Genomic DNA, 26,749 nt, shown 5'->3' on the forward strand with positions numbered 1-26,749 from the left:
CAGCTCTTGTTTGTCGTTTTCCTTTGTTCCCTTCGTCAACACTTCCCTGGCCTCTGCTTTTGAGCTGCCTGCTGAGTTGGCTCCTCACGGGGTAGAATTTTTGGTTACTCCACCTTCCTACACCCTGCCCAGCAATTCTGACTATAGTGCCCCCCCCGCCCCCCAACTCTGCACCCAAATGCCATGGGAGACTCCCCCATGTAAATGTTCCATTGAGTTTGCAGAAGTGAAATTTGAGCTTCCATGAAGAATGAAATGGGCATACTACCCTTTCTTGGTGGACAGAAGATCCATTGTTTAAATAGCTGCACAAGAAGCAGAAATTCAGGCCTTTGGCATTTTCTTCTTTTTCCTTCTTAAGCGCTTGCAAAAGTATCAGTTTGGCCTGGGGGGGGGGGGGAGAAGTGAACAAGCCTCCTGTCTCCTGTTTGCCAAGTCAGTGGATAGACTTGTGGTTTCCGTCTGTCCCATATTCAGTGGAAATAGATTGGGCTGAAGGGGAGGGACCGGCTGGCCTGAGGCCACCCAGGGACCCTCATGGGGATTTGAACCCAGATTTCTTGTGGCCTTTGGGGTGTGTTGAGGGGGAACTGGCTCGGTGCCTCTGGGAGGTGGCCAATCCCAGCAGTTCTAGGGCAAGAGGCAGGGATCGGGCCGGGCCGCCACCTCCTCCAGCTTCAGATTTCCTTGGCAGGCCGCAAGGGGGCAGCAGCTGCTTAGGCACTTGACATAGAGAGAGTGCCCCCCCCCCCTTGGAGCCTGTTCTGCAGTCATTAGTGGCAGCTGGAATCCTCAATGGGCAGTCCCGCCTGGGTTGCCAGCTCTGGGTTGACCAGCCCACCTTTATTGGTGTTTTGTCTTGGTTCCGTGGTTTTGAAAAGCAGGCCAGGAAACGGCAAAGCCACGCTGCACTAAATCCATCCATAGAAGTGATTCAGCTCTGCCCGTGGAGAGGTGCTACCTCGGCAGGCCTTCCTTCAGGGTTTGAAATCCTCAGAGGGCAAACGCTTTCCTGAGCTCACGGAAGGCATCGCCTCCCTGCACCCGTGAGCCCTGTTGCCTTGCGCTGACTGGGCCTCTGCTTGCTTTGGCTGGGCCAAGCATCTCACATCTCACCTGAGGAGCACAACTGGGTGAACCTGGAGTGGGCTTCCACAGTGGGTGTGGCTGCAGCTGGGGAGGGATGGGAGGAGGTGGGGCAAGAGCCCCCATTGTGCTCCCCATTGCTGAGGTTGGTTCACTTGCTGGGGCTTTGGTGGCGGGGGGCATCCCCCCACCCCAATTAAAACAGACGAGTGCCTGGAGCCTGCAGCTGTCTCCCCATTTTATTATGTTCAAACCCAGCAGCTTCTGTACCGCGGTTTCCGAAAATCCATAAACTACCAAGACAACCTCCAGCCGCCATGACTTCCAGCACACAGGGGCACACACTATCTGGAATGGGCTTGGGGTCTGCTGCATGCACCAGGAAGGGGGGGGGGGAGACCGGCCCTCTGGCAGCCCGTGGGCAGAAGGAAGCACATACACAACATGCAGAGCTACAGGGAAACAACGTGTCAGGCACTCACACTGCACCAGAATGCTCCCTCACAAACGCAGGTCAATCTCCAAGTAAACAAACAAAGTGAAAGGCAAAGAAGGTTATCCAGGAGGATTCCGAAAAACAACCCCCCCCCCCCTGCAAGAAAACAACCCGGCTGCAACTGCCTCTGGGGACAGCTGGCCGCAGAGTCCTCTGTGCATGGGAGGCCACAGAGAAGAAAATGGTCCCACTCGAGTCGCAGCTCCCGGTGGAGGGCAGCACTGGCTGGGGCGTGGGGGGGGTGTGTGTGGGGGGGGGAGTTGTTTAACTGAATCCCCTCGTGATTCCTGACTTCATCGGTCCTCCTCCTCCTCCTCCTCTCCTCTGCCTCCCGCTGCTCCTTGGCCTCTCAGGGGACAACGTTCCACCACTTGAACGAAAACGGCTTCCTCTGGACATTGGTGCCGCAGTGGACCTCTCCCAGGTGTTTGTGGTAGGAGGAGATGTCATCGATGAAGGTGCAGGCCAGCCCCAGGGGGTCCAGCAGGGAGCAGACATATTGCTCCAAGCAGCACTCGCCCTCAATGATGGGCCCAAAGGGCTTGGGGATGCCCAGGTCCCTGTAGAGCACAATCATGTTCACCTGCATGGCGGAGGGGGAGAACGGGAGGGAAGCGGCAGAATGAGGACACTGGGTGTGTGTGTGTGTGTCTCTCAGAGAGAGCCAGAGAGAATCTGCCTCTTGCAAAGACTTCTGGCAGACGCCTAACATTGGCCCTCCCCTGCCCCCCAGCAGGTCCTTTCAAGAGGGCACAGCTGGAGGCTGAACTGGGGCCTTCTTCATGCAAAGCGGGAGCAAAGCCCAGCCCCCCACAACCCCTTAGGGTGCCCCCGGCAGACAGTCAACCCCCGGCAGCAGCAGGAGTGCAACCCTCAAATTCTGTCTGGAAAGACGATTCCCAGAGCCTCGCCCTTTTCTCACACCCAGAAGCAGACATAACTTTCATGCCAGGGGTCCCAAGAGAGCCGATGTGGAGACACTTAGCTGCCACTAACTCTTGAGCCATCGCTGGTCTCCAAAACCCAGCAGTTTGACCAGGGGGTACAGAGGGAAGCGTTTCTCTCTCATGCCCCCACCCCATTTTTTTGGTTTTAGCACCCAAGAAACATTCCTTCAAACACACCCACTGCAGACCTTGCCCCTGAGAGGGGGCCCAGCTGACAGGGCCCAGCCCTGGGACAGGTCGGGGAGGAGCACTCACCATGTTGGGGAAATAAGCCATGGCCTTGCCTTGCTTATCGATCTTGAAGAGGGCTGGGAGGTCGAGGACCTCTCCCTCCGTCAGCCCCAGCTCCTGCTTCAGGATGTCCCTGTTCCAGTCGATGCAGCGCTGGGGAGGTGCAAGGAAGACAGCCATGAGCAAACACCCTCGAGTGTTCCCATTTTGTCCCTCCATTCTGCCCTTCCATTGTCAGGAGATGCCAGGTGGATCAGCTGCACCGTCCAGTCAGTTGGACAGCCCAGGTGCCCGGAGAGGCGTCGTCTCTCAGCTGCCAGGCAGCTCTGCTCTGCTTCCGACGGGGGCCTCCTCTCAAAGGCCTGGTACCTCAAGAGCCACGTTTTCTGTCATGGTCTCCAAATGGGCCAGATGCTCAAAGAGCTTCATCCTGAGCTGTTTAAGTCATTGAAGGAGATTTCAAGCAAGTGTGAGTGGGAAGGAAACCCCAAGGAGCCTTACTGGGCTGTCAAAACATCTGTGCAGTTTGCCGTAAGTGGCTGAAATGCAGATCAAATGATTCAGAGATGTCCTGCCTTGGGCAGATGCTGGAGGCCACGGGATGTAGCTCTGACAAAAGTGGGACTTACCTGCACGTACTGGTTCTCTTGCACCATGATCTCATTGGAGAGGACCTTGTTAATGGTCACTCGTTTGGTGTCTGTCCCAGTGTACCCTGCCGAGAAAAAGAAGGAAGCTGCAGGGAGCCATCTTCAAAAGAGCCACGAGCCAGCAGCCGGCGTGGCCACAGTGTCCTCTTGTCAGAGGAGCTGGCTTCCCTGGCCCTCTGCATTCCCAGGCGATCATCGGAGGCTGGAACACAGGCAGCTGCCAGGGGGCATCGGAGTCAGTCACCCACCGGGGAAGGAGGGGAACTGGCTGGCCTGGTGAGAGGGGCATGGTGGGGGCACGTGGCATTGCACTGGGTGGAGGCAAGGCCTTCAAGGCAGACCGAGAGGCTGGGTCCAACAGCATTCCCACCCCCCCTGCCTGGGGCACACCTTGCTCATGGGGGGGGGAGGCTAGATACTCTCTGAGAGGGATCTGTTTTGCCCGCCATAACAAGTGACTAGAATCAGGGCTCTTTCTCCTCATTCTCCAGAACGGACGACCAGCTTGGCTGCTCGGGAGGCAGCTCCTTCCCCTGTGTGTCCACGGCTGGCAGTGAGCCTACCTTTGAACATGACGGCTTCACCATGACCTTCCTTCTGTTTTTCTCTGAACAGCTTGTAGCAGGCAGAAGGGCTTGCCATGAGCATCCGGAATTGCTGGCAAGAAAAGCAGCAGACAAACACCAGAATAAACGGAGACATGGGATTCCACTCTCCTTGCCTCTCAGCCCCCAGCTCAAGCCCAGGGCAGGAGGGTCACCCCCTTCCCCAACTCTTCCTCCCCCCACCCCAACTCTTCCTGTGAACAGGGCTGCCGGCTGGCTAGGAAGCGCCAACAATCCAGGCTGCGGGCATCCTCTTCTCTTGGTGCCTTCAACAGTGGCATGATATGCAGAAACTGGCAGATTATCCTTCTGGTTACTCCACGTGTGGACTTTGGGGTGGTTTCAGAACTGCACTACGGCGGCTCAGCTGCCCATTTGAAGGAAACCGCAGGCTCAGCACCCGCCAGCATTGTGCTCCTGCCCAGGACGGAAGTGCCCCTGTGCCTGCAGAGGGCGGGGCATGTGGCAGGGAGAGAGCTGCGTCTGCTGCCCGGGACGGTTGGACGGATGGACAGAAAACAGACACATCCACCAAGGCGGTTTCCCTGCCAGATGCTAGCATTAAACCTCTCCTTCCCCAGCAGCTGCAGTGGGCCTGGCACCCCCAGGGTCTGCGCAGCTCCCTTTTCTGAGCGATCTCCTCTGCAGGCTTCTGTCCCCTTCTGCCGATGGGTTGGCTGGACCAGGAGATCAGCTCAGGCCTGGGGGTGGGACTCCCCTTGCCCTCCTCCACTCCGCCGCCCCCCCCCCAAAGCCACAGATTCCCCACCTTTTTGCCAGGAATGGGAACAAAGGTCACAAATTCGTCCACGTGACCCACGGTCAGCCAATCTGAATAGAGTTCCACAGGCAGCTGGACTCGCTGGGCATAGAGGAAGTCCCGGACAACCTTTGTCATTCTTCTCCCAGCACAGCTGATGGTTGAGAGGAAGAGAGCGGCACTTAGGTTTCCATTATTTGCTCACACCTTTGTGTTTGCTGAACTCGTATGACAGAAGTGCTGGGATCCCTTCACTGTAGACGACCGAAAATCTCCTCATGGCTGTGAATCATGATAGTAGACAGTGGCCACCTGCCTCTGAATGCCAGTTACTGGGGGGACGACCCCTGCCTGCATGTCCTGCTCCTGGGCTCCCCCAGAGCATCTGAGCCCTCACTGCCGGGAAGAGCAGAGATGCTCACTTTGGACTAAGCCAGTAGAATCATTGTTATGCAAGGAGGAGAAGCCCACAATGCCTAGTGGGAGGTACATGGAGCTTCCATGCCTGGAGGCAGTCTTCCTTTGAGCATCATGTGGGGGAAGAGTGGGAGGGGGAAGCTGCCCCATGACATGTAGGTGACTGAGAGAAATAGGCTGCTGTGGCCCTTCCTGATCCAGCTGCTTGCCTTGGTTCATGTCAAAAGTAATAATTGGGGAGGGTGGGATAAAACCCTCTGGGGGTTTCCAGTTGGCAGACCTGCTCTAATTCCCTTTACTTTTGGAACTCCCTGTCCTGCCAGCGTCACTCAAGAAGTGCTCAGAACAGCCCTTGGCTCAGTGGGGCTCCCCCCAAGCTCGCTTACGTGGGGAAGCTGCTTCCAATTAGGATCCTCCCCAAGGGATACTCCTTTCCGTTGGCCGTCACGGGAGGGCTGACCTCCAAATTCCCAAAGGAGTCTAGACTGGTGACTAGTTCAAACAGGGCCTCCCTGGTCACGTAGCCAAAGTCTGGACCCTGTGAAAAAGAACAAAAGTGTTTTGTTACAAGAAGTGCACTTCAATCAGCACCAAGGACTAGCCCTGTGTTCCCATCACTTTATACTTGGTGGTGGCAACAGCTTAGGACTCTCTACGCTTTCCTTAAACCATCAACTATCAAAAATCTGCAGGGAGAGCACAGCACCAGGCTGCTTAAAGAATTAAACAGTTTTTATTCAGAAGAGAAACAACTATGTAGAGAGAGTGAGAGAGCGAACTACAGCCTAACTAACAGTTCTCTGCAGTTATTCTTCTGTTCAGGGCTTAGAGGCCAGGGCTGAGGATCCCCTGGATTTGCCCATTTTCACCGGGCAAGACCTGCTTCCCTGGAGGCCCCGAACAGAACCAGCCCCTGGCCTCGGTGTGGCACGGTGCGGAAGCCGGGCTTCGAGGGCACAGACCGCGGCAGAAAGAGAAGCGACCTGCACTGGCAACTTCCTTCACCTCCCCACAGCAGAGACGCCGCTTGTCTGAACTCCCAGGTCCTGCTGCTGATTTAGCCCTCTCGTTTTGCCTGTTCTCTGGAAGACTCTGCCTTGGTCTTGGGGGAGGCATCTCTGTGGAATGGCACAGACGGAGCAGGACCAGGCAGCAAGGGGTGGTGAAAGCTGTAAGCCAGCAACTGCTGGGAAGCACCTGTCTGGGGCACGGATAAGATGTCGCGGATTCAAGTCATCACTAGAAAGATATACGAGTAGCAAAATGGAATATGCAATTCAACGTTTTAAAAATCTCCGCCCTAAAAGGGAAAGACGTCTGTCTGGGGCCTGGGGAGGAAAAGGATGCCTCCTCACACCCAGGGGAGCCTCCTCGTTTAATCTCAAGGGCAGCATTCCTCAGAGAGAGGGTGGGTGGGTGGACCAGGGGGGCATTCGGCAAGACGTTTACTGTGCGTGAATGAAATTTTGGCTCAAGGACAGCAGCTCCCTGTCTGTGAATGTAAGAGTGCTTCCTGAACCCATTTCTTCCCCCCCTGAGTTAGCAGCGCCTCATGCTTTGTCCCGGGAGCACAGGAAGCAGTCTCCATCATCACCACACGTTTACTTGTGCAGAGCATGTAACAAAGACAAAACACACAAGAAAACAATATAAAAGCAGTGATCCAACCAACAGGCTCGGCCTGAGCAACTGAAGGGCACCGTGACCAGCTGAGGTCATTACTAGCGGCCAAGCTTTGGTGCAAAATGTCAGCTACGTCCTTGCACTGGTGCAAGCTACTGCCAAGACCCCCCCCCCCTGAACATCCCATTTCCTGCCCACCACGCAGAAACAAGCCCCCGTCTGCATTTGTTCCCAGCTATTTCCCATGGGCTCAGTCCAGAGGGAGAATAAAGACAGACGCAGCACAACAAGGTTAAGACCAGAACGTGAAAATCCACCAGCTGGATTCAGGGAGAGTTCAGGTTAAGGGGCAGAGCTGAAGGGGCAGCAAATTAGATTGTTTGAACCCACTCTGAGAGACTTAATCCCGCCTGCACGATCAGGTTACTGGGAGGCATGGAGAAGAGCATCATGGAAGTGCCTCCTTCTTGCCAGGAGATGCTTTGGAGATTGCGCCAAAAGGCAGAAAGGAGGGACTCCACGCCAGCTGACAGGCTGACAGCTTCATTTTGAGCCAGGAAAGAGCGGAGCCCACTTCAGTGGGTAAGCCCACTCTTTTCCCTAAATAGTTGGAGGCATGAGATGCTGAACTGGGGGGTGGAAGCTATTTCACAAAGCAAAAAGATGCTTGGATAACGTTACAATGGATTCTAATGCCGCTCCCCAAATAGACTCCAGAATGAGTCATGATATTAATTTCATTGCCTTAATCATGCTGTAATCCTGACCAAATGCCCGATTAGTTTCCGTACCTCTGCTTTTTTCATCAGGTGCAAGTTTCAGGACGTGGGCACCAACTTTCTCCATAAGGGGATTTGTGGGGGTGGCGAATACCGGTGTGTCATTTTGTGAATTCGGCATATGAGAACTGAAAAATCTCACTGAACTGCAGCGGGTGGTGAAGAGGCCACCTTGCCAGACGGCTTGCTGGCGGAGAACCGTTAAGAAGATGATGGGGGAAGAAGAACGTCTGCCCTCTGTTTCGATGCCTCAGTTTCACACAAAGGTGACTCCTGGCCTCGTCCCTCTCACGGCACGTCGATTGGTGGGGTCAGGCTCAGGCCCTTCCTCTCACTGGCTGGGGGGTCACCACCATGGGAAAGACCGCCGACCGACCGCCTGGTTGCTGTCCAGTCCTTCCTCCCCTCTCTTTCCCCATTAAGCGGCCCCTGAAGGCCTGATGACAGACATGGGCCTCTCTAGTCCTGGTGGGGAGGAGGGGACGTTGGACTAAAATGTCCCATCTGGAAAATGAGATTGGAAAAGATAGCTTCGGGATTACAGGAGGCTTCAAAGCAGAAGATTGGAATAATAACCCACTCTGGGGGATGGAAATGGCTTTTCAAAATGCTCAGCATACCTTTTGCGAGGGGGGCCTGGTTCTTTTGTGAACCAAGCGGGTGAGAGACCAACATGGTATTCCTGTCCCGCATGACAAATCTGGGACCGCCTGTACTCATTCGAGGCATGATAAATGATAGATTTCAGCACATTTAAAAGCGATTAACCTTCTCCAAGTGGACATACACAGAAAGGGAGCTGTTTGTGTTGTAATACCTACGGCGCCTCGTTCTCGTCTCCAGTTACAGCCACCGCCATGAAAGCGGCGAGAGGCGGTGCCAAGCGGCAACAGACGCGTCCAAATGCAGAGGCTCCCCCCTACTCCGGAGGTGTCCGGGATCCTGCAGTTTGTGCAGATCCATACCTAGGCCACAAGGAACGGCTCCTGAGAAGTCCCCCGGGTCCAAATCTAATTTTTTCCCCCTTTTTCGTCATGCTGGCAATGGTCCCACCTGTCCTTGCTTGACATCGTCTCCTACAATCCCTTGGTGGGCTGCCTGCCGCATGCCAGGGGGCCAGTTTTAGACACTGCACCCATTCCAGTCCCTCTTGAGACCCACACAGTCCCTGGAGCAAGAGCATCGAGGTAGCCCAGTTCGCCTCTAATCTGCCACGGTTAGATCTGGGGCTTTGAGAATGAACCTTCTGGGTCTTGGCTGCAGCCAACATGGTCTCTGCCGGGCTAATTATAACCACTGGGGACAATCAGGAAGGTGCCCTCTGCATTTAGGAGGCAGAAAAGGAGCCCTCCTTCGAGCAGGGAAGGGAGCCTCCAGGCAGTTCCTCTGCTATGATCTTCAAAGGGGAGCTGTGCAGATGAGGACAGCAGGGCCTTGCAGAGCGAAGCAGCAGCATTAAAAGCTCATTTTTAAAGTCAAAGTGCCCTGCAGTTTCTGTGTCAGCCTCCTGCTGCTTCCCCTTTCATCACTTCCTTGCTTTTATCTGCAGTGGAGAATATCACAGCACCGTCTTCTTGCTTAGTGTGGCTCCAGGGGGGTCCGCAGAGATGAACCAGGGTCTGCCACTAGCACACCGGGGCCAGCATCGTGGTTCTGGGCATCCTCCTGGAGGTCTCCTCCTGTGTTTTGAAGCCTGTCTTTTACGCAAAGGTGCATAGCCAGTCCCTCAAGCCGGGACTGCTTGAGATAAGCTTGTAAGATGCTGAACATAAGAGTCTGAGGAAGAGTGCTTGCACTCGAAGGTTCACACCTTGAATAATTCTTTGTTGGTCTTAAAGGTGCTACTGTGATTTTGTTTTGTTGTGCTGCTTCAGACCAACACAGCTACCCATTTGAATCCATAAGAGAATGAGTTGGGTCCTCACAAGAATGTGGGTCTTCATCAAGTGGGACAATGATTTTTATTTTTTTAATTGGCTATCATATCATTGGGCGATGATTTTATAATCCTAAAAATCTAGGAAGTTGAACTGATCAAGGACTTCATCTCAGAAGGGGTTCCTTGCTTATGACCTGCTTACTTTGGGGATAAGAAACATTACGGACTCCTTTAATTATCTATAGAACAGAGATGGATGCGATATTAAGCTTTGTGGATTTAATTTATATTAAGAACGCAATAATGACACCTTAATAAAAGAAGCCTAGGATCTCAGCAGACACTTTCTTACTGTACTTACTTGTGTACTCTACCTAGAATGAATACAGAGTAAGGTATCCCCTGTGCAAGCACCGGGTCATGTCTGACCCTTGAGGTGACGCCCTCTAGCGTTTTCATGGCAGACTCAATACGGGGTGGTTTGCCAGTGCCTTCCCCAGTCATTACCGTTTACCCCCCAGCAGCAAGCTGGGTACTCATTTTACCGACCTCGGAAGGATGGAAGGCTGAGTCAACCTTGAGCCGGCTGCTGGGATTGAACTCCCAACCTCATGGGCAGACAGCTTCAGACAGCATGTCGCTGCCTTACCACTCTGCGCCACAAGAGGCTCAGTGAATACAGAGTACTTTGGCTAATAGTTAAACGATCTGGTATTGGAAAGCTAGTTACATGCCTAGCCCTGGATCAGGCCTGACCAGAGTCATCCAGAAAGGGGCTGCTCTTACCAAAATCTCTCTGATGGCAAAATCTTGGAGACCCCCATTCCTCGGGGAGTCCAGAACCACTGGGAAGCCTTTGTGAGGGGCATGAATGTAGCCGAATTCAATTTCATCCTGGCAAGGGTAGGAGAAACACCAGAGTTATATACATTTACATGCACAAGAAGTGGCTCTTGGTGGCCCATAGCTGGTCGCAGAACCTCTGCCAGGTTCCTTGGCAGAGATGAGGCACAGTAGCACAGCAGCCTGCAGCCGGGTCTGTGGTCCCTCTCCCTTCTCGAGAACCCCAGGAATGCAGTGCTGCTGGGTGGGACCAAGTGGCGAACAGAATGCTTACAATCTCCCACAGATAGGTTTTCCAAAATTGTTTGAGGGAAACCCTGACAGTTAAAGTGGGGCATTATCTCCCAAACCTGCTTTGCTACGTTGTTTTGGGAAAGAGCACAGTAAAGCCGAGGTGGCACCCATGTGGACAGGAAAATATGGACTTTCCCAGCCCTGCCCACAACTGTGCTCAGCAGGGTCTGTCCCCCCTTCTCACTGGGAGGCCCCAAGATCTGCTCACCTGCATCCACCGGTCGCTGCGGTTCATATACCTGGAGCAAACCTTCATCTGGCAGTTGGCTTTGCTCACCAAGTTTTTTATCTCCTTCAGGAAGAGATAATTATCCTTCACGCTGCCGTAGGAAAAAGGATAACGCTGTTAATGGGGTCAGCTGGGAACTGTGGGCTAAAAGAGGACTCCACAAGACCCTTGGCCTAACCAAGACTGGAGAGAAGGGCGGGGGCTGCTTCTTTCTCCCAGGCCTGCCGCCAAGCTGGTCACAAGTAAAACCACCACCCCGTGTGTAAGGCCCAGCCTGTGCCAGATCACTGCTTTTGGTTCCTGACAAACGCAGCTAATTAGAGCTTCCCCAGGCACAACCTTTGCAGTGTGTGTCTCCTTCTAGGGGGAAGGTTTGCTTACTAGTACAGGAAGAAATTTTAATGTAAGCAAATTTTTCAGAATTCAAGATTTATTTTAAAAACTAGTAAAGATTTTCTTTTGAAACAACTCACATCAAGGTCCTTCTAGGTAAGCTACTACTTCTTCAACGCCACCTGTTACTTTACCTGCACACGAAAACAGTGATTGGTGCCAAGGTATTCGGGGTCATGATCCAGGGAGCCACCCGGAAAACCACAGAGTCTGTGAAAATGGGGGTCTGTGGAATACCCTGTAAAGAAATGCAAACCTTTATGCTGTTTTCAAGCGGGTAACCATGTTGGTCTGAAGAAGCAGAACAAATGTAGAGTCCAACCTTTAAGACCCACAAAGTTTTATTCAAGGCATGAGCTTCCGTGTGCACACACCTTCAATCAAAGGACTGACAGTCATGGCACAAGATGGAGAGTTCAAAGCACTCCAGTTCATGTGCCACTCAGCAGTCCAGGTTCTGCAAGGGAGGCCAAAAGTCCTTTGGGGGCGGGGGGGGGGGAGGGCCCAAGGGGCTGTGGATGCAGAAGGCCGGACGAGTATTGATTAGAAATACCTAGGCAAATTAGCAAGTGGCTAATAGCTGTTGTATTTTTATACAGCAACGCCGCTGGGCCTCCCAGCTATGCCTGGCATGTCCACAGTGGGGAGGGAACCTGAGACGGGAGGGAACCTGAGATGGCTTAGCAGAAACTGGGCCTCTGTCCTGGTCCAGTTCATGCAAGCAGAGAGTCTGCGCCCAGCCAGGCCTTTTGCAGCCGAAGCCCAAACAAAGAGAGGGACGCTGAGGAGGAAGCGTCACCTGCCAGCCTCACATTGGCTCATTAGGAGTGTCAAGTGAAGTGTCAAGCCGGAGCATCAGCAGCTCCTTCTGCCGTCACATAACACCGCAGGCCGGGCAGAGTGAGGAACGCACAGCGGGCAAGGTGGACGGGGAATTATTTCACAGGCAGTTCAGAGGTGGGGGACGGGGGGGGGACGGGGACACTGCAGCTAATCAATCAGAAAAGGCAGGCGAGACAAGGGGAGGGGGCAGCTGCTTCGCCAGGCCCCTAAAAATGGGAGGCAGCATTGGGCATTCTGATGGGTAAACGGGGTGCCCTGGCTCTCGGTCACTGCACATAAGAAGAGCCCTGCGGGGTCAGGCCAGGGAGGGTCCAGCGAGTCTGTCTGGCCTCCCGCCTCCCTCAGGGGCCAGCCAGTTCCTCTGGAGGCCACAACAGGGAGCAGAGGCTGAGGCCTTCCCCGGTGGTTGCCCCCCACTCTGGAATTTAGTGCCTTAAATGTGGAGGTTTCCTTGGGTCACCATGGCTAGTACACCACCACACCATGAGCCTATCCACCCCCTTCTAAAGCTGCCAATGCCTGTGGCCATCATGACATCCTCTGGCAGCAGTTGCACATTCTAAGCCCTTCTTGAATAAGAAAAGAAAAGTAGTCCCTTGTTTCTGTCCTGAATCGATTCCCCGGCAAATTCATTGGATGTCCTCAAGTTTGAGCATTATAGCAGGTGCAAAAATTCTCTGTACACTGTCTTTATCCCATGCATAATTTATAGAATAGAACCATGGAGCTGGAAGGGGTCATGCAGGCCATGTAGTCCAACCCCTGCTCAAGGCAGGGTCAGCCTAAACCCCTTTGCCTTGTCACCCCGAGTCCTCTTTTTGCCCCAAACTCTCCTGCGTCTTCCGACAGGGAGGGTGCTCCAGCCTTTTAGCCATCGCGCTTGGCCTCTTCTACCTGATAGCACAAGCCACAGAGGACTGGTGCCCCCGGCCTGCTCTGCTACTCTAATCACCGCTGCAGGGACGCCACGCTCCTGGGCCTGGGACATGGTCAGGTGGCACCGGTTGCAGCTGTCTCTCTGGGCGGACTTCACAACCTTCCCTCGCTGGTTTCTCTTTGAGGTTACCTCTGCCAGCTTCTCCAGGAGGCTGACACTGATGGTGACCAGCCCGTTGAAGCTGTCATCTGGGAAGCGAAGACCCTCCACGAAGAATTCCATCTCTGCAGAGCCCCCCGTGTACTTCACCACATGGAAGAGCTTCCTCCGGCCCAGGACGTGGATGTAGCGCTGGCCAAAGAAGGGGTCTGTGGGCAGAGGAAGGAGCAATCGGCAGGGGGCAGGCAAAGGGAGAGGCTGTGGTCCTGGCCTTCCCAGGAGTCAAGGTTTGCCAAGCGCAGCTGCTGCTCCCGCTACTCAACGCGATCCGAGCCAGTTGGCTGAAGTGGCTGGTGGGAGAGGAAGTCCTAAGCTGCTTTGAGACTCCTTTGGCTAGTAAAAAGCGGGTAGGAGAACTGGGTTCAAATCTACGTTCCACAGACTTGTGGACTGCAAGAGCATAAAGCATTAGAGACAAAGGGAGCTCTGGTCACCTGTGGGAGGAAATAAATGCCGCTCTTTCATCCAGAAAGACGCTTCAAAATAAGGATGGTTTTTATAGCCCTGCTTTTTACTACCTGAAGGAGTCTAAAAGCAGCTTACAACCCCCTTCCTAGCCCCACAAGAGATGCGCTGTGAGGCAGGTGGGGTTGAGAGAACTTTGACAGAATTGCTCTGAGAGAACAGCTCTATCAGGACTGTGACTAGCCCATGGTCACAGTTGGCTGCATGTAGAGGAGCGGGGAATCAAACCCGACTCTCCAGATTAGATGCTGCCACCCTTAACTGAGGGCTCCAAACTGGCTCTTTGGACATATGCAGAGTGCCTTTCCCTCAGTGCTGAAAAAGAGGAGCCCCCGTCAGTATAGAAAGTGCAGGGGTGACGTAACCAACACTCCCCCTGGCTGAGGTGAAAGCAAATGTCAGCCCCCCAGTTAATCCATTAATTGCATGGTTGGCTCCGGAGCCAGAATGTCCCATGCTCTGGGCTGCCCCTCACACCAAGGACACCGCTGAGCAAGAGGGCCAGAAGGCAGCCTTTGCATTCTTTCAGCCAGACTTCAGAGAAGGGGCGGTGGCATCACAATATCCAAAGAGAGCAGCCCTGTGCGTCATTAGGAAGGGGCTTTCCGAGGCCAAGGTGCTGGGCAAAGCTGCATCCTTGTTAAAAGGCGATGTGATAGACAACACCTTTCCATCCATATCTGGCATCATCCAAAAATTCTGCTCCAAGAAAAGCCGGATTCTGGGCTGGAAGTCTTGCCCTGGTCGCCTCACTTATCCTTGAAGAAGAAAGGGAAACTGAGGCTGAAGACGTGGAGCAAAGATCACGCCCTCCTGGGTTCCATTTGTGCCTGACAGGCTGCGGAAGCCTGGATCTGCCAAGAGGACCAAACGCGTCCCTGTCCCTTGGCCCTCAGGCTTCTCCACTCCTCCTTTCCCTGCTGGCTGAGCCTTCCTGGACCACTGGCCTTGGCCCTCCCTGCTCAGGAGAGCAGCGGCCTGTCCCTTCAGGGGAATGGGCTGCGCTGAAGTAACCCCGAGCCACCAGGCTTGGCCTGCGACCTGAGACCCTCTAAAGAGCGTCTGCTGACCAGCCAGGCAGTGGCTGAGTGACGAGTCCCAGTGGCCTCCTGCCAAGCATGCCAGACCCTCTCCCTGCCAGCTCTAATTGCAGCAAGTCTTTGGCAACTTGTCGGTGGCCCAATTAAGCACCTGGAATGCTGCAGACACGAGGCCATTTCTAATTGGGCATTCTGACGACAAGACAACTCACCAGACCAAATGCTGTTTATTCCCAAGTTGGCCATTGGTGCAAACAAGAGGCAGGCGTGCTTGAATTAATACGCCTCTTGTGGGGCTGGTGAGAAATTAACCACTAGGTGCATTAAACAGCCAGCAGATACAGTGCTTGGGCCCCTGGCAGGGCACGACAGAAGCCACCTTGTGAGGCCCAGCAGGTGGGGGGGTAAAGCCACCCCTGCCCCCGGTCCTCCTGCCCTGTCTGTCTTTCCTGCTGGGCCAGAAGCCCTGGCAAGAAGCCCTTGGCCTTCTCTAAGGCTTATCCTCCAAGCTGGACAAGTGCAAGCGGGAGCTGCATTGCATTGTACCTGGCTGAGGTTCCCCCACTCCCACTCTGCCCACCCCAGGCACCACCGCCCTCAGCTACAACTGGCAGCCCTACACCCTCTGCGAGAAAAGTGAGCCTAAAAATGAAATCCATAAAATCCCGGATTCTTTGTGTATCCCGACAGATGCTAGCTTGGGTCTTGCTACAGGATGGATTCACAGCCGACAGTGAAGCGAAATAAACCAGAGAGAGGGAGAGAGAGAGGGAGTGAATGTTTGAAACAAGTTTGCAGTAGATAAAATGTTAAGTAGTCAAGGTCCAGGGAGAGAGAGAGAAAGAGACACACAGAGAGAGAGACCATAAGGAGAAAACCTACTTACTCTGCAGGTAAAAGACTCCTGCCTTGTCAGAGTCAGACATAGGAATGTAGAGAACCATTTCGTACCCTGGAGGGAGTCTCTCTGGGCCCTGGGTCCGCAAGATCATGCGCGACATGTCCTCCAGGTCTGAAGGCGGTGACAGGAACAGAGAGAAGGGAGACAGCACATATCAGCACTTTGGATTCAGAAGGGTCACCAAGGGGGTTCTCAGCAAAAAATAAGGGTGGGAATCAGCATGCCGGAAGTGTATGCTCCGTGTGGAACTATGCTGACCCCCGGGGTGGGGCTGGCCGGCTAGCACCAGCCTTGCACATGACAAGTTCGCCATCCCTCTGGACCAGGGGCAGCAGCTGGCTCCATGGCCCCGGCTAGTCAGCATTGCCTTCTGAAAGACATTCTTCCCCTCACTCAGGAGGGATGATTCTGCCCCTCTCCCAACACATCCTTTTGAAATAATCAGTGGGGGCCATCTCCCTCCCTCCCCCCCTCCCTTTATTCATTCATTCTCAACTCAAAAGAGACTCCAACCCTCTTTCTCCACAATGTCAGCTCAGGGCAGTTGACAAACTTGCACAAAGCATGAACAACACAATTAACAAACCTGCCATATAAAGTAACAGATACGTCAGCCGTAAACAGAATAAGACCACCTCATGCCCCATCCCACAGTGCTGGAGCCGCCAGCAGAATGGCTCTGGGGGGGAGCCGGAGGAGGAGATGGCTGCCCTGAACCCAGCTGTCCCAGCGTACCTTCCTTGCAATACACTTTGTCATCCTGGCAGTCCTCCACTGCTATGAATGGGTTTTCCTTGTCGCAGTTCACCAGCAGGATGGCTCCCTGCCCGTCTGGGCCCCATGTCCATGACGCCTGAAAGGGCAACGTTTGGGTTCAGCACAGGTGTTGGAGGAAGGGCTGGTTCCTCCTTCGTCACCAATATCTGGACACCCAGAGGCAGGAAACTAGGGCTGTTGGTTGTCAGATTACAGCAGCCCTCAAGGTCAATTAACGCTATGTGCTTTAATGACAGCACACTTCTGAGCTGAGGAAGACCCTTCCTTGCCTCCTGTGTGGATGTGTCGCTTGGCCTCTGGGCTCCATGTGCAGAATATTCCCTGTTGGCCCAAGGACAAAGGAGCGTCAATGGAGCAGTGCAGCGGAGGGTCACGGCTCAGCAGGGGAGCCCAGAGGAATGCCTGGGGGGGGGGGAGGCATGGAGACCTCGGTGCCAAAGCACGTGGGGGGGGGGAGCACATCCCTGTCGTACAGAGTGTCCCAGCCATTTCCACGGAGGTATTTTTTCTTTTTTGGTAATGTGAATAGCTTGCAAGATCCAAGAAGTAACCCCAGTTGACTCCCCCCCCCCAAACCCCTGGGCTGAGCCAGTTTAAAGGAAAGTGTGGTCTTGTAAGCAGGGCTGCCTCAGGCCTCCCGTGGTGTCTGCTTCCTGTCAGCAGGACTGGGTGCAGGGTGTGCAGGAGGGAAGCAGCAGGAGTCCCTCCGCGCCCTCCGTCCAGCACCCGCCATGGCCAAAGCTTTGGGGGAAGCCCTGCAAGGGAGGGCTTTGAGGAGATGGGCAGCTGGGAAATGACAGAAATGCTGGGTTTTACCTTCCAGAACAGAGGGCCGAAAAGCATCTTAGCGGCATCAGAATAGGAGGGGAGCAGCCGGACCTCTTCTCCTCCTCTCCCCCAGAGCACGGCTGAAGGGGCCCAGTTCCTGGCAGAGGGGAACACTCAGGGCCCCCGAAATGGTGAAAAGGAATCACGGCAGAACTCCCCTGCAATGGTCCCCAGGGGTCTTCATGCTGTGAGCATTACTCGGATGGGGCTGAAATGTATTCCTGTAGCACTTCTTATGGGGAGAACCTGATAATGTAATGTAGTACTGCTACATTGGGCAACTAGTTCTAAAGGAGAAATGAGCCTGAGAGGGGACTCCAGGGCAGATTATTTGTGTCTAGACTCAGCACCTGAGACGACTGCAGTGCAACGAGCCCTATTCATTCACATCAGTCACCTTTTTGGGGTTGTTCTTCTCCACCGCCCCGTCACGGTCTGCATCAACATCCAAGGAAATCCCTAGAAACACAACCGGAGTCAGTGATCCTTTCCCCACTCCAGGAACGGCGAAGAATTCTTCTGCCCTGTTAACATCTCTGTAGTAAACAGCCCCGACCCGGAAGCTCCAGGTCCCAGGCTGGGCCTGATCCAGTCAGGATTCAGACGCTAAGAAGGGACCACCCTGGCTCGGACTTGGTTGGGAGACCCCCGAAGAAGCCCACAGTCACTCTGCAAACCATCTCTTCCTCTCTTGCCTTGAAATCTCGCAGGGGCTGCTGAAACCCGACAGCACCATAGGCTGACAACTGTCTGGGTCAGGGGTAGTCAAACTGCGGCCCTCCAGATGTCCATGGACTACAATTCCCAGAAGCCCCTGCCAGCATTCGCTGGCAGGGACTTCTGGGAATTGTGGTCCATGGACATCTGGAGGGCTGCAGTTTGAGCTGCAGTGAGAGCCCCTTTATCAGAGTTGCGTGATGCGTCAAACTTTGGCCAGGGGGAGGGGCATGGGGGAGGGGGCCAGGACTACACTGGCCAGGCGGCCTTTCCAAGCCTGAATTCCAAGCCTCATCCGCCCCACAAGGCGGTCGGCCGCCAGGCTTCTCAATAACAGTTGGGCCATCATGTGAGACAGTCCCAGCATGGCTGGAAACCTGTTTTGCCGCTACCCTGGCGACGGCTGCCACAACGCTCACGTCTATGGTTACTTGGAGTGCCTTTCACGAGGGGCTCAGCGGGAGCCCGACAAGCAGCGTGGCTTCCCCCTTCACAGCCACGGCAGGAGCGGAGGGGCATTCCAGCTGGGAACTGGGTGGCGGGTGGGGGGGACAGGACCGTGACTGTTTGAAGGGGCTCCCAGAAGTCAAGTGAGCAACTGGCCAGACCTTGAAAGGGAACAACACCCAGCTACCAGCTCACCCCCCAGATAGTTTTCCTGGGTGTGGTTTCAGGCTACCCAACAGCCTGGCTCTAGCTGTCCCAGCCGCTGATGCTTCATTTCACTGCTTCCGACCTTGGTTGGCAGGCAAATGGCTTCGGATTCACAGCAGGGGAAGAAAAGCACTCTGCGTATTATTCCAGGTTGGGTTTGCTCCTTGTGGATGTCCACTCTGCTATTGCTCCTGTCACTCTCCCTCAACTTAACCTAACTCACAAGGGTGTTGTGAGGCGGGGAGAACACTGTGATAAGCAGCACTGGGTCCCCCTTGGGGAGAAGAGGGGAGTATAAATGACTAGAGAAACAGGCTAGTACTTTTGACTTTCAATTTCCTGATGATGCCAGGATGGCGCTGGCATCAAGCTGTACGGCTGCTGCCAGCTGTGGCGTTTCTGTCCTGCCCGCATGACCAGAGCACGTAAGAAAGCCTATTCTGGTTACATTTCAGAGCTCAAGAGCCCTGAGTCTCTTCAAGTCATCCATGAAAGGAGTAATAATTTGCAGCATAAAACAGAGACATGCCAAATGAAGGTGCTGCCCAGAAGAAGAACTCACCGATGCCTGTCAGGAAAACGCCCGCCTGGTCGATTGGGGGGCCTCCATTCTCACCATAGTAACCTACGGTCACCTGGGGGGGGGGGTAAGATAACATCAGGTTGTTTTACCATGCTCAACCAGCCCAGTGGCGGGTAAACCGAGGTGATTACAAATGCGCCACATGTGCGTGCACACCCCATGCTCCCAAGTAGATGAGCCTTGCCAGAGGTTGCCCGCAGGACGTCCTGTCGCCCAGGGCCACGCGGAGCATGCAGCAGCGCTCACCTTGTTGTCATGGGCCTCGGTGCTGGGCCGGCTCATCCAGACCTTCAGGATGGTCCTGGGGTCCAGTGGCCACTGCTTCCCACCGTTGGTCGGTGCTGGCTCCAGCTGGTCCTGGGTGATGACTTCCACTTCCACCCCATCGGTGTGCTTCACGCTGAAGGTCAGCGCCTCTGCAGGAGCTGCTCTGTAAGAGGGGGAGGGGAGGGGAGGGGAGGGGAGGGGCTTGTGAGGCAGCCAGAGAGAAGGATCCCTTTGCCCAAGGGAAGCCATCTCTTGCCACTGCTCCAGAGGGCCTGGCGTCTTGCAGCACACAGGAGAGTTGCCCTGGAAGCTTCAGAGCTCAAGGGAGTGGAATCCCCTCCCCTTGCTTTGGGTCCCATCCCTAGGAGACAGAAACGCCCCTGGTCCCAAGCCTGGGGAAAAGTCACCCAGAAATTACTGCTCTGTACCAAAATATTTTACATCCACTCACCTGCCAACCCCAGAGCATTAATTTTTTTTCTAACTGTGCCTTGGAGAACTTAGGTCAGCAACATGTGACAAACATGCAAGTATGCCTGTCTGTCTGTTCAGCTTTATTTTAAGAGTTTCTATGGGCCTCCATGCAAAAAGAGAGAGCGAGAGAGCCCTGCCTACAGAAAACTAGCATCCCAGGGAGATGGCTTGCCTCTTCCATGCTACGGTCACTGCAACCTGCTCCATTAGCAGCATCCTTTAACAGTGGCCTAATGGGTGGAAATGGGCAATGCATTCTTTTGTGGCGTGGTTGTCAATAGCATCTCCAGCCTCTCTTGAAAGGAAAGGGCATTTCGCCCACTGGGCCGACTGGCCGCCCTACCTGGGGAACCTTGATAGGAAGAGTATTTTGGGCACCACACAAGCTCTACGGCTTGTTTGTCTTCACAACTCTTCCCTCCAGTTTGCTGGCTGTGTGCTGGCTGCATCAGCCAGTGTGAAGCGAACATGGCATCCAGCCATGTCACCGCAGAAGAGCTGAGCTCAGAGACAGCCCGCTCCCCCGCTCCCAGCGAGGACAGTCACCCTGGCTCCCGAGGCAGTGAGCTCTGTGAGCCAGACAGATTTACGAGGCTCACAACTGTACGTTCTGCAAGGCAGCGTTCCTAGAGTCTCGTGGCCGGCTCTCCTCTTTCTCTGCCTTTCACAGAGACTCAGAAGAGGGGGAGAGGCGCGCTCTGGCCCTGCATTCTTATGTCCTCAGCCATAAAGGTGCGACTCCCGTCCACAACTTTGAGGGGCCAACTCTGCTAAGAGCAAACAGTTATAGGCAGTTCAACCACATTCTTAAACATACACTAAGAACAAATAATTCAGTTTGTAAACTCACTTTACTGTTTCCGGAGCCCAGTAGTAAAGCTTATTTATCCGTGTGGCACCCTCCATGGCATGGGGCTTTATTATACTGTTTTAATTTGTAAGTTGCCCAAGTCTCTGGAGGTGCAGCATTCATATTCTGTAAATAATTATCTATTCATATATTTAGTAAAATACATGTCCCCTTTCTTTGTGTTTCAATAAAACATGATGGTGTCATTTCAATAAAGGTTGACAATTAGGAGGTCATCGTGTTTTCTTAATTGTCTTATTTCTGAAAAGCGGGAGCCAGGATCCAAAGTGGCTTTTCACAGCTGTCTCCCCGCCTCTGCTCTGTCCTCACAACAACCACCTTGTGAGGTAGGCTAAGCTGAGAGGCTGTGACAGGACTGGGGTCACCTGGTCCGACACTCTCATTACTAGGCCGCCGTAATGGCTCTTCCCAGGAAAAGGAACGCCTTTTCTGTTGCCTCTGCATTTTTTGCCCAGTGCGTTGCAGGACCCGAGACTTGAGGTGTATTCTTGGCCCCAGGAAGGTTTTGCAGGACCTGAGCGCATGATCAAAAAGACCGTCCGGGACCTTTGCAAATTAATCAGGGCCGGCTTTGTTGAATGGCAGCAGTTAGATGATGCCGATTCGCAAGTATGATTGCGCTGAATGCTATGGCTGGCATCCCAACTGTCCCTGGGGTTGCTTTTCAGTGCTGGCAGGCGCAGGAGGGGCTCCAAGGTCAGGTCAGGGGAGGTACCTGGACCCCTTCCGCTCCTGGATTCCCAGAAGACGGCTGCCACGCCCACACTGCCCGTTTTGGGAGGCATTGCATAATACACACGGCTTTCCCACCTCTATTTTTAAGTGCTGCATCAAGCCAACCCCTGGTAGGGGCAGCTGGAGCTCCGCCAGAGCAGCCCACCCAGTGATGCCCACACTGGCCCGGCTCTGCTCTGCTCTGCTCTGCTGGGGAAAGAGGCCGGCAGGACAGTATTTGGCCGGCAAGAGGACCCTGCAGCTCCAGCTGGAGAACGGTCTTTCAGTTGGCACGAGTGTCCTGTGTAGTCCAGCACACCTGCCAGATGTCCAGGGCCAAAAGGAAGAAGATTCCTACCCACACCTCAGCTATTGCAATTACTTCAGTCGGAAGGGAACATAAAGATATTTTAAGGTTTGCCTTTTGCTTGACAGAATTCTTACGTGTACAACAAGTGCAGAATGTGTTACATTGGTGTTTGTATGTGTGTGTGTGTTCAAGTTTACTTAATTCATCTGTACCCCAAGGGGGTCCCAAAGCAGCTGACCTTGTTTCCCTCTCTTCCATTTATCCTCACAGTGGTCCTGTGACGCTGAGGGGGTGGAACTGGCCCAAGGTCACCCAGGGAGTGTCCATGGCAGGAGCCACACTGGCTGTCTGCTGAAAGGACACCAGGGGACCGGAGCCCATTCTGCTTTGTGGATTCTGACACGGCCATCTCCTAGGCCTTAGCTATGCCTCCCTTAGGCCTTAGGCATGCAAAAGCCCACGTGAAACTTGCTAAAAATAAGCCTGCAAGCTGCAGGGCTCACAGGAGAAGCCACCCGGTTTGCTTTTTCATTCTGGAAACAATAAAATGATTTGGCAAATAGTAATGAAGCCAAGTCAGCCCATTTCAAAGGGAAGTGGGGAAACTGAGGTACCCTGCAGAGATGTTCCCTGCTGCCCTAAGGCTTAGCTCCCTCCCTCTCATACACACACAGAGGGCAGCTGTGGGATGGTGGCATCAGCATGTGCCCTGGCTGACAGCCTGGCATAAACGGCTCATTTAGTGGAGGAACAAAGAACAATCAGCCGTAAACAAGCATCTACAGCGACAGGAGAGGCTTACACCGGATTAGGAGAACTATCCGGATGATCACTGTTTAGAGACACAAAGCCAAGAGGGACGGGAATGGGGGAAGCTTCAGGGTCAGCAGACAACGGAGAAGTTAGTATATCCCTCTGCATGTGCAGGTTTGATCTGATTTATTTATTAGATTTATAGAACCCTCTCTCTTGGCACAGCCTCCTCATGGTGGTGTGCAATCATTTAAAACCAATCATACAGCAAGAACAATAGATATAAATTACTTAGACTCCATCAAAGAGCAGTGGTCAGCGTCCTTTTATTCCCAGGCCCAATCAGAAATAGTCCTCTCCTCTAGAGCAGGGGTAGTCAACTTGTGGTCCTCCAGATGTCCATGGACTACAATTCCCATGAGCCCCTGCCATCGTTTGCTGGCAGGGGCTCATGGGAATTGTAGTCCATGGACATCTGGAGGACTACAGGTTGACTTCCCCTGCTCTAGAGTGTTACGAGGGGGACGTTCCTTGTTGCCCGCTGCTTCCAGCCCCTGGAATAAGAGATTTGGTATAAGAGATTCTGGAGCAGGGGGAGTGATTGGAGGGCAGGCTGGAGACCCAGGCCCTCTCCCCCCCCCCCAGTGCTAAGGGCAGGAGGATGTACAAAAAGGGCTTCATGGAAGCTCAGCCTCCAATCCCTGCTTCAGTGCCGGGAATCAAGATGTCTTGTCGTTATTGGGAAGATGTTCAACAGCAAGTAGAGCATGTGCAGAATGCCTTTCTCCCTACTTTGAGCGCAGCCTAAAGGGTCACACAGCCCTCCAGGGCATCTACAGCCATACCTCCGGATCCTGGCAACAGCGGGCACCAGGAGTGGACAGCAATGGCTCATGAGACCAGTCCAGGACCTCTTTTTTAGAAATGGTTCCATGGGGAACCCTTCACTGTCCTCCCCTGCCCTCCCACCCCAGGACTCATGCAGCATCTCTGGATTTGGGGCCTTTGCTCCCCCACACTTCCTCCCTCTACACCCAGGGAATCCCAAAGCGAGGGTGACTGGAACACGTTTGTTGCAGAACTAGGTCTCCTTCCACCCAGGTGCCCGACAGCACTCTGATTCAAGTCCCTCTGCGCCTTTGAGGCCAAGAAAGGTGTTTTTAGGGGTAGAAGCTTCTGTCAGTGCCTCTTCCATCCGATCCCCTGAAAACCCGGTGTGTCTCCTGGATTTAGTCTCATTCTTCACTGCGGACCGGCATGGTGACCCTCTGAGACTTTTCTAGACTAAAGAGAATTCTGGCATTCCCAGTGAAATGCCGGGAAGTTAAGGGTTCTATGGACCCCCCCCCCTGCTGTGTCAGGACTTGTGGGAGGGAAAGCATGCCTTGCTGGATGGGCAGTTTCACTCCTTGGAGGCTTCAAGGGAACTCCAAGGGTGATGGCCCTGCTGGCCTGTGAAGACAGGGCTCTTGACAGATCGGGGCATCAGCACCAGGGGCTGACAAGTCACCCACTCCATCTCCAGCCCCCCCCCCCCCCGGCACGTGGAGGCGAGGAGCCTTCTGCACAGGAATCCAGGGATCAAGAGCTAATCTCTGCGCTTGCCTGTCTCAAACCAGCTGCTATGGAAGGCGGAGGGGAAGGCTGACCCAGGGGAAAGGAATGGCACCTGCCCAGTGGGCACCAAAAAGAGGTTCTGCCCCAGCCCCACAGAGCCCTGCAGCCCCTCAAGAGAAAACAGGGCGTGGGACTGGAGACTGAAGAAGCCTGCCAGGAAACGTGGGCTCGGCCCCCCTGAAGATTACACTGCATGACATTCCCATGCGGATAAAGACCGTGGCACAGAAAGAGGCAAACTTGCCTGCACCTGGGCAGCAACATCCCTCTGTGAGACTCACAAGGTTGCTCAGAGTCCCTGACTTTGTCCCCTGCCTCCAACCCCACACACCTTGTCTGGACAGAAGCCAGTTTGGTTGCCGCCTGCAAAGGGCAGTGAGCAGCAGAAGGTGCTGCCACAACGACACTCTGTGTGGGGCGCTGGGCAGATGTGTAAGGCCCCTCTTGAGAGGGGTGCAGGGGGAGGGGGGAGCCGGAGCACGCAGGGCCGCGTGAGGATGGGGAGGCAGACGAGAGGAGACCTGGGTCAGCTCCGTAGGGCAAGGAATGCTGTAGGGCTTTTCTCATCCTAGTGCCCTGCATGGAGGGGAAAGTGAAAAGGGTGCCGGCCATTGATACCCGCAAGAGGAGCCCAGCTGCGTCTGTCAAACCTCCCTCCTTGTCCCTCATGACTTGCCCCATGACTGCCGAAGGAGCAGCCCACAGAGGGGAGGCGTGCGTGCCTTTGCGCTCCGGCGGCCCCTTCCTTCGGAGGGATCTGGACACGGTGCAGCCCTGAGCGGGACCATATTTTCCCGGCTCCCTTCTTTCCAGTGTCCTCCTCTCCTCCCTTTTGTCCTCAGGATGACAACCCTGTGGAGGAGGCTTGGCGGAGAGCGTGTGGCTGCCCCCAAAGCCCCCCTGGCCAGGCTGCCTGCTAGAGAGGGAGTTCGAACTGGTGCGTGGACCCCTGAAAGTGGTGTGCTGTGGGACCCCCCCCCAGCTGAACAGGGGCTGCTGCAGCCCAAAGACACCCGAGGAGACCAGCGGGCGGCACGTCAGGAGGCCAACAGCCAGCGGTCCGTCGGGGGTCTTGGCAGCCGGGGAGCTCGGGCGAAGGTGGGGAGGGGAGAGGGGCTGCTGAGGCCTCACAGGAGAGGGAGAAGCTCCTGCTGCCGGCGCGGGGGAGGGGGGGGCTGCTGCTGCTTGGCCGCGCCTCCCCTCCACTCACCCGTAGACGTCGATGGAGAGCTGGGTGCCCAACACGCAAACGGCCTCGATGCGGTTCCCGAACTGCAGCCGGAGCGTCCGATCCCGCAGCATCTCGCCGTCGGAGCGAAGCGGAGTCGTTGCCCTGGGGCGAAAGACCGCCGCGCCCGTCCCCTGCTCCACTCAGCCGCGCCCGCTCGCCCGCTGCTCTGGTCCCGCCGGTGGTCCCCGCGCCGCCCCAACGCGCGCTAAACCCGGCCCCGGGCGCCCCACCCCCGACGGGCGTCAGTCAAGGCCACAGGCCAGCCCTGCCTCCCTCCCTCCCTCCGGCCGGAGCCCCGCTGGCCTCTTCCCACGGGCCAAGCGGCTGCTGCAGGGCGACAGCGAGCGGGCCTCCGGGCATGGGCCAGACGGGGGGCGTCCCAAGCGCCGCTGCAAATCCCGCTTTGAGCATCTGGATATTTGGAGAAGAGGCAAAACGGGTCAGTGGGCTGTGCACCCATTCCCCTCAGAAACCTGCAGCCACCAACGGCCCCCAGGGAGCCCAAGGCTGAGGGAAGGAATTCGGCCACTTTTGTCTCACCACGAGAAGCCTGGGCAATACTGACTTAGAAAACCAGTCGTCTGCCTGAGAACCAGCTCTAGGCACCTTGCCAGTAAAACGTGGCGAAATGGTTAAAAATTAGGAAGCATAAAAAAGGGAATTTTAAAAACTCTGTGCTGGAGCACCCTCTTTCTTTCTATCGGACTCTTGCTGCAAAGTTCCTGGGGTTTGTTGTAGCTGCTGTCAAATCACAGCTGACTTCTGGCAACCCCAGGCTGTGTGTGTGTGTGTGTGTGTGTGTGTGTGTGTGTGTTCCCCACGGCCTGCCCTCTGCATACTGGCCTTGCTATTCCTTGGTTGTCTCCTTTCCAAATACTTGCTGGGGCTGACCTGCTTTGCTCTGGCAGATCGGGTGAGATCTAGCTGGTTTGGACGGTTCAGATCAAGGCAGCATTTCTCTATAGACGGGGAAAAGGCAATGTCTTTCCTTAGAAAGTTCACTATGGACTGAAATGGGGGGGGGTCTTCTTGATGAGAGCCCCCTGCTGATAGACAGCTCTTTATTTGTTACTTTGGACAAAGCAGGCATGATTAAAGCTGTGTGAAAACACCCTGCCGCCTTCTGCCTGGCCTCTCTTCTCCCCCTCAACTTCCTCCTCCAACCTTCCCTTTGCTGTGAAGCCCTGGGGAGGGGCCAGTGCTTGCGTCTTCATCCCCTACTAGAGCTAGGTTTTTGCACTTGTCATCATGGGAAAGATGGCAGGTTTGGCCCAGTTTACTCCCTCCCCCTTGTGTCGTCTCCGTGGCCAAGACCCCTCCTCTGGGCATAGAGGTGAGGCCACTGAAGGAGAGGGGGAGCTGTGAATTTCCTGCCC

At 54.7% G+C, this 26,749-nt stretch overlaps 1 protein-coding gene across 1 annotated transcript; it reads right to left on the bottom strand.

Moving 5' to 3' along the window:
- Positions 1–1,307: 1,307 nt before the first annotated feature.
- LOC143824755 (protein-arginine deiminase type-2-like) lies at positions 1,308–25,567 on the bottom strand. The gene is made up of 16 exons (XM_077312350.1): positions 25,353–25,567; positions 19,383–19,566; positions 19,116–19,188; positions 17,580–17,641; positions 16,313–16,430; positions 15,563–15,688; positions 13,142–13,320; positions 11,367–11,470; positions 10,819–10,930; positions 10,260–10,367; positions 5,579–5,730; positions 4,785–4,929; positions 3,974–4,067; positions 3,390–3,475; positions 2,785–2,913; positions 1,308–2,165 (listed from the first exon to the last, which is right to left on the bottom strand). The coding sequence occupies exons 1-16, from the start codon at positions 25,442–25,444 to the stop codon at positions 1,932–1,934; spliced, it is 1,998 nt and encodes a 665-aa protein (XP_077168465.1). The 5' UTR covers positions 25,445–25,567; the 3' UTR covers positions 1,308–1,931.
- Positions 25,568–26,749: the final 1,182 nt, after the last annotated feature.

Source organism: Paroedura picta, chromosome 15 (genome assembly GCF_049243985.1).
Source record: "Paroedura picta isolate Pp20150507F chromosome 15, Ppicta_v3.0, whole genome shotgun sequence".
Taxonomy (NCBI): Eukaryota; Metazoa; Chordata; class Lepidosauria; order Squamata; family Gekkonidae; genus Paroedura; species Paroedura picta.